Here is a 7823-nt window from a genome sequence, read left to right as displayed (position 1 = left end):
GGGTGATGAAATTTTATTATTATTCGAAGAAGCATTTCAACATCATTTAGTAAATCGCTGGTCTCACAAGGTTCACCATCACCATTTAAGCTTGACAGGGAAATACTGCAATGCAAGTGGCCAAATTCAAAGAAAATAAAAACCCCACATATAAATATACATCAACAAGAACCGTGACAGAATAAAATAAAATAAAAGATTCACCTTCTCGATCAGTGACATATAGTATGGCTTAACTTTCTCCACGTCGACCAGAACTTTGCTCTTGCTATAGAGATCATATTTGCTGCATGAATGTACACAATTATATATATTATTTATAGGTTCATTAGGTAGTGAGAAGAAGTTATGGTAGTAAAATAAACAAATAGTCAAAATTATAAATAGGTACTTGAATACTTCGAGCCATTTCAAATTCTCAACATCTTCTTCATTCATCAAATGAGTATATGCACCTTCCTTGTGTAGAGCTGCAAATTTAATTATAAGTTGTTGTCATTTACGTGGTAATGGAAAATGGTGGAACAAATACATAGAAGATAAAAAAAAAAACATATATATGGTGGGTGTCGAAACTGCTTACGATAGAAAGAGTGAAATCTGATTATGAACAATCCTGCAGATGGCAAAGTGCTGCCATTTTTCTTAGCAACCTGCACATTCCAATTCACCACCATGTATGGATTCATGCATTATCAGATACTTTTACACACACACACATATATATACATATATATATATATATATATATATAAATTTGTGTAGTGAAGTTTATATGCATGTATATGCTCACCAAATACATGTATTCATCGTGTCCCCATGACATCATTACATTCTGCAGTCTACATCCTTCATTGTAGATTCCATTCTTAGTTTTATATGCAGGGCATTGGTAATCTGGGTTGTTCTTAAAATACTGCATATTCATCAAGATGCAATCAAGGTTTGCATTGATAGTCAATTCAAGAACAAAATGCTTCTTAATTGATCACACGAAATTGATTACCTTATGGTGAATATTTGACTCGTCAAAGGCGCAACCTAAGGGGAATGTATCTCCTGCAACAAACATGCCCTTAACTTGTTCGATCAAATGCCGAATTCAAATTTCAAAACAAATTGGAATAAAGAAACAGAACAAGAAACAGAGATCATCTAAGTGTATACACATATAATAAGGATTAAATTAGATAAGAAGGGTTCTTACCAACAACAGCCCATTGAGGAAGTGCACCAAAGCGAGGAAGAAGAAGGATCTTTCCAAGATCTGAAACACACCAACAACATCATATACATATACCGATCTCTCTTTCTATCACGTTGCAAATTTAAAATTGATCCAGCTTTTAATTTGCATGTATATATACGGTATTTACCATGGATAAGAGCGGTCAAATGCAACCAATCTTGTTCAGGATAATCCTTTCTGATGGCCTCAGCAGATTGCAACAAATGTTGAATTTGAGCTTCGTCCAAATCAGGATCGCTGTCATCCACCACCTCATTTAGCAGTTCGCAACATTCCCATATGCCCATTTCAGCTTTGTCAAGTGTCACATATATCTCCCTCATTCTCTTGGCCTAGATCCATATCAATCATTATCAGTTATTCGCAATTCCATAATAATCAGCATTGTCGTTCATAGTTTGAAAATGGAAATCCATATAAGTATTGGTGAAAACAATTCAACATATTGCTTTGCTTACAAAGTCATATGTCTGGTTTATGTGTTGCAACCTATAAAATTCCTCCACACCTTTTTTTCTTTCGCTTTCAATGTCATAATCTCTGCCATATTCCAATTTCATTAAAAAAGGGAACTTTAAAATCATGTGTAAAGAATACTTGAAATTAAAAACACAAGTAGTTAACTGAACATATGAATTAAAAACCTGAAGGAGTGACCATATGAATTGATATCTGGAGCCATAAATCCATCTTTTGCCTCATTATTATTCTTTGGCACGTTATTCCCTTGTTGAAGTTGTGAACGAATGCATGCAATATGACCATGAGAAATTAGTTTGTGCAACGTAAAGGACGAAAACAAAAGCTAGCAAAAATAGTATTGATGGTTACCAAGTGCAGGTTGGTCATTGAGGATGGCCATTTTGTTCTTCAGTGAGAAGTGAAAGGATCGGGAAAGAGAAGAAAAGAGAGAAGAAAAGAAAATGACAAGAAAATGGATGTGGTATTTATTTGAAAAAAAGTATAGAGTATTTATACTCCCATGAATTTAAGTTGGTTAATTGATGTTTTGCAATGTTGATTTGTCCTTTGTTGTTTTTTTGGGGTTTGTAGAAGTTTTGTTAGTTGTTGATAGGATGTTAAGGTTCTATTTAAGAAGAGGTTAAGAGTTTTATTTATAAGAATTGAATCATTCTAAAATATTTGATATTTATTTATTTTAAAATGTTTTATATTTATTTATCTAAACCATCATACCCTATCTCTGGTTTAAGGACTTAGTTTTGTTGAAAGATGATAAAATAAATAAGAAAATGAGATATTATAATAAAAATATTATTTATAGTTAATTATTTAGTGTTGGAGATAAAAATAATAATAAAGTAAATAATGCTTCACATAACATAAATTATTAAAATAATTTTAACTAAATTGTAAAGATTCATATTTTATTAATTATATATTTATTTTTATGTTGTAGAAAATATAAAAATAATAATAATTTATACACAACTTGAAAAATTAACATTATGATGTAAATATTTTTCTTGAACATATATCTAAATAATGAGAAATTTTAATTACTGTTATAACTTAAACTTATGTGTATGTAAAAAGAGGGGAGAAAATTTATCCTATACTATTAAATAAATTAATTCCTAATTTTATTAGTAACAAGAATATATATATATATATATATATATATATATATATATAAAGTGACAGTTAAAATGGGATACCTATGTTTGTGACTTTGTATAATCATTTATAAATATTTAATTGAAGTGGAATCTTTTATGATTTCTTAAAGGATAACTAGATGTGGTCTAATAATTGGAGTAAACTAGTATTAAATGTGTTCTTCTCTTAATATACAATATTTTATTAGACGGTCCAATATTTTATGTGAATTTTAATATTTTTTAAACAAAAACTAGACGTAGCCCAAAAGTTGGAATAAATTAGTATAAAATGTGTATCATATAAACAATATTTCATTATATGGTCTAACATTTTATGTGAAGAAGACCTATTCAACCATACATATTCTAGAACTTACCTGTTACTTTAAATTTAACTAAAAGTAAATAAAAGGAAATAAAAATAAAATAAAGTTTATTTATTATAGTTGAACTTAAATAAGAAGTATTAGATTTCTTTGTGTTTCATGATGTATCGTTGAATATGATGTATTAGATAAGTTATAATTAGTATATTATATTATTATGGTAAAAATAAAATAATAATATTTTATCTAAATCAATTTGACCCAAGTAAAGTCACTTGTGGATGGGATGACTTCAGGTTTATATATGACTATTGGTTCAAAGGTTTGTACACTTTGTTATTCTTTTCTAATTTTGAGTAGCTTAATGTCACATTCTTTAAGGCTTTCCAAATTGTGCCATTTTTTTTGCAAACTCAATACACTAAAAATAAAATTATGTATTTCTACTAAGTGAAGTTTGGCTTTGATTATCTTTTAATAGTGTTCAATATGATTGAACTTTTTCTATCTTTATACTAGTTTCAAATGTTTTTTCCGACTAATATGTCCAAAATATTATTTTATAATGACAACTTTATCCTTAATTTTTTCTTTGGTAGAAAAAAAACTATTACTTAAACATAAATGTCAACAATAGTTTATAAAGATTTCTCCTTTACTTTATAAAAATCTTTATTTCTTAACTCACTAAAATATCTTTTAATGACAAAACTCTAATGAAGTATTGAGTTCCAAAATGTAAAATACTTTGGATGTATAATTTTTTACCTTAATAATATTATCTTAAATGAACTTGAGGTTGAAATAAATTATGTCACCTCATGTTAAATGAAAAACATATTTAGAGCTCGTGTACTTAATTATTTATCTCTACCTAATTAATTATTTTACTTTAAATTGAAAAAAATATATGAAAATTAAAAAATAATTAAGCATAAACTTTCTTTCTTTCCACTATATTTCACTTCAAACAAATTATTTATTCTTTTACTTATTACTCATCCATTTTTGTTTCATTATGTTTGTTCTTATCAAACAAAGGCTTTGTGTGGTACCTTCGCACAAATTACTATCCATCCCTTTGTGTAAAAAGTTGTGTAACTAAACATCTTTGAATTCTCTTCCTTTCCTAAAAAATCTTGTCATTAGGGTTCAATACATCCTCATTACTTCTTTGGATATTTCTTCATAAACCTCCAAATTTTCCTTCTGCATCTCTATAAATATAAAAATTCTCCCTTTGCCTTTCTCGAATTGTGCAATCTAAAAGTCAAAAGTGTCTTATGAATTACACAATCTAAAAGTCATTTTTTTGCTAAAAAAATGCTTCCAAATCGCACAATTTAAAATCCATGTGACCTTATCCTCTCCAACTCCCCTTGATCTCCTTTTGGATTGGTATGCGTTTTTATCAACCAAATGTAGCTCTCATGTTCCAACTTTGTAACACTAAGTAAGCTTATGATTATTTTTAATAAAATTTATACGTTTTTCATATCCCAAACCAAATGGTCCAAAGTGAGAGTAAGAGTGACCCCTTAGCTTCACTCATGTGTCTTTTCTACCACGTGTTATTCCTTTACTCTTAAATAGTAGTATCCACCGCTGTTTTTTAAAACCTGTTAAAATACACACCTACACTTCTAAAAGGAGAAAGCTTGAATCTTTTGCACTACCCATTTTCCAACTAGTGTCTAGGTTGAGGGTATAACTCTTTTTTTTTACGATTTTGCATCTACCAAGACATGGAGATTTATCAATTCTTTAATGAGGTATTTTTCTTTCACTGAAATTTGAATGTAAGGTGATCAAGGAGACAAACAGACCATGGAAAAGGCCCTCACAAGGATACCTAGCAATACACAACTTATAAAAAGGCAAATCAATTCGAAAGGAGACGAGGGGGACTTGAAGAAGAAAAGGTCACATCGCTTTCAGATTGCATAATTCGAAAATCATTTTTCGCTTTTGGATCAATTCGAAAGCCAAAAATGACTTTTAAATTGTGCAATCTAGAAGTGTTTTTTAAGTAAAAATTTACTTACATCATATAATCTAGAAGTCAGACTTTGGATATCAGAAGCTTTTTTAGATTGCACAATATGAGAAAAGCAAAGTGTGAATTTTCGTATTTATGGGGGTGGGAAAGTATGGAGATGCGGGAAGAAATACCCCCACATCTTTTTTTTTCTCTCTCTTACTAACTTATAATATATTTCTTTATGACTATTTCTTCCTACACCTCCATATGTTCTTTTGGCATCCCCATACAAAACATGAAAATATCTTTTTATCCTTTTTGTGTCACCCCTCTATTCCGGATTACATAATCCAGAAGTTACTCTTGGATTCAGAAATAGTTTACGGATTAAGTAATCCATAATATATTTTTAAAAAATGGTATTCCGGATTATATAATCCAGAAATCTGAATTTGAGAGTAGCTTCCAGATTACATAATCCAAAAGCTAATCTTATATTAGAAAAGACTTCCAAATTATGTAATTCAAAAACTAATCATGCTTCTGAAAAAAAGGCTTATGGATTATGTAATCTAGAAGCTAATTATGAATTTAGAAAAAAACTTCCAACGTAATATGAAATATTACAGAAGGACATTTTTGGAAATACCAAAATTTATAGAGGTGAGAGAAGAACATATGGAGCTGCAGGAAGAAATAGTCTTTCTTTATTAGTCTTAATGAGTTCCATTGTGTGTGAGGGCTGCTACTGTGGAGTGCTTCTTCCTGCACCTCCATCCCTTCTTCAGCCACTCCCATAGTAAACTTGATTTTACTATTATGCCCCTCAGTAAAATAATATTAAAAATTTAAAACTAAACCTAATTTTACCCCAACCCACTTTGTTTTATCTCTTTGCTTCTTTTCACAGCAGCAGCAGAAGGCGCGGCGGCACCCACCCCTCCCATTCACCTCCTTTTCTTCAAACGACCAGCAGCCTCCATTCTCGCCCAGCGGCTCCATCCTCGTCACCATTCACTTCCATTGTAACTCCAAATCATTGTTGAAGCATTGAGCCTCTTCATCCAACACAGAAAAGGTTAGTTCTGGAATTTTTTGTAAAGGAATTGTTTTAAAGCATGCATTGTTTTGTTCCGCATCACAAAGATTTTTAAATTCGGTAGTGTGTAGTTAGGTTCAATAATCCGATAGTCTTTTTCAATAGTTCCAAATCCGGTAGTCTTTTTTGAATAGTTCCGGATTACATAGGTTTCGGATTAAATAATCCGGTAGTCTTTTTGAATAGTTCCGGATTACATAGGTTTTCGGATTAAATAATCCGGTAGTGATTAATTAGTTATATAATCTGGTATGTGTTTTTTAATTGTTGGTTTCGGATTAGATAATCCAGTATGTGTTTTTTAATTGCTGGTTTCGGATTAGATAATCCGGTAGTATTAATTTTAGGCTAATCCGGAAATGACTTTTTTTTTGAGTTTCACTTATGCAATCTTGTTTAGTTTATTTTGTTTCCAGTTGAAGAACTTTTTTTTAGATTATGTGCCATGGTTCACCTATGACAGATATGGCTAAAACAAGAGGTGGTGGATCTCAAGGTCATGATCGAACAAGACCAACGGCATCCGTCCGTAGAAGAGATCGAGGTGTTGTGGAGGAAAGAATTGGTGATGTTAATATTGATAATGACAATCAACAAGAATTACATGATGATAGGCAAATGGACCAGGGAGAAGGGTTTCCTGGAGGACCTTCTAATATGTCTTTGCTGGTAAATTTTGCCGACCATGTTGTTGTTAAGCTTTGGGATGGTGAGGTAAGAACGAAAAAACCTTCAATTAAATTGTTTTTGTTAATTATTGTTTAAATTGATTTAATTATATTAAATATATACAAATTTTGTATTAGGATCGGGGAGAACTTAAATTGGTATCCCACGATAGGAAATTACGTAAATTTGGGATGCCTCATGCTGAGATTGAAGTTCTTATACAAAATTCTGGATTATTTAGTCTGTGCAATATAAGCTATGAGGTGGGGGACATGGGGTTGATTTCAGCCTTTGTTGAAAGGTGGCATGCTGAGACAAACTCCTTCCACCTTCCCATAGGTGAGATGACCATCACACTTGATGATGTGTCATCTCTTTTACACCTACCCATTTTGGGTCAATTCCCTACGTATGTGCCCTTAGAGTACAACGGAGCTGCAACTATTTTAACTGAGTTATTAGGGGTGGAGGAGGCTCGTGGGAAGGCTGAGATGAGGCAGTGTCGAGGCGTCCACGTACGATTGAGTTGGCATGTGATTAAACAATATATTTGAGAAGTTTAATTTGTTTTAAAGTTGGTGCAGGGTATATTTAGGCGCATTGTTAGTATTCTCCAACGCATGATAGATTGTCTTCAGGTCACTGAAGGCACTGACGCATATGAGAGTACAAAGGCAGCACTGCATTTAGCCCGAAGCGTGACAGATGACGGGGCGGTGTACACTAGACGATCACGTAATGTTCGTGGACGTCGTTGATATTTTGTTTTATTACATGATTGTAATAATAATAACTTTGTATGTGTACAATATGGTTTAATTAATTTATGTTGTAGTGTTTGCTATTTTATTTTTATCTGACATAAACACGAATTCAT

The 7823-nt window shown here is 31.4% G+C and overlaps 1 protein-coding gene across 1 annotated transcript; it reads right to left on the bottom strand.

The window, feature by feature from the left end:
• Positions 1-78: 78 nt before the first annotated feature.
• LOC137811689 (inositol oxygenase 4) lies at positions 79-2111 on the bottom strand. Its single transcript, XM_068613518.2, has 11 exons — positions 2081-2111; positions 1894-1987; positions 1708-1789; positions 1377-1581; positions 1208-1267; positions 1007-1059; positions 794-916; positions 584-653; positions 392-470; positions 205-286; positions 79-105 (listed from the first exon to the last, which is right to left on the bottom strand). The coding sequence occupies exons 1-11, from the start codon at positions 2109-2111 to the stop codon at positions 79-81; spliced, it is 906 nt and encodes a 301-aa protein (XP_068469619.1).
• Between the last annotated feature and the right edge of the window lie 5712 nt (positions 2112-7823).

The sequence above is a fragment of the Phaseolus vulgaris genome, chromosome 2, assembly GCF_051622355.1.
Source record: "Phaseolus vulgaris cultivar YP4 chromosome 2, ASM5162235v1, whole genome shotgun sequence".
NCBI classification, from domain to species: domain Eukaryota; kingdom Viridiplantae; phylum Streptophyta; class Magnoliopsida; order Fabales; family Fabaceae; genus Phaseolus; species Phaseolus vulgaris.
This window is presented reverse-complemented; position numbering and strand designations above follow the sequence as displayed.

What these genes read in the sequence shown, in the direction of transcription:
- LOC137811689 (XM_068613518.2), bottom strand. Translation starts at nt 2,111, where the DNA reads ATGGCCATCCTCAATGACCAACCTGCACTTG. An exon ending in TTTGACCGCTCTTATCCATG is followed by an intron (nt 1,268 to 1,376) that starts GTAAATACCGTA and finishes GGTGTGTTTCAG; the next exon opens with ATCTTGGAAAGATCCTTCTT. An exon ending in AGTCAAATATTCACCATAAG is followed by an intron (nt 917 to 1,006) that starts GTAATCAATTTC and finishes ATGAATATGCAG; the next exon opens with TATTTTAAGAACAACCCAGA.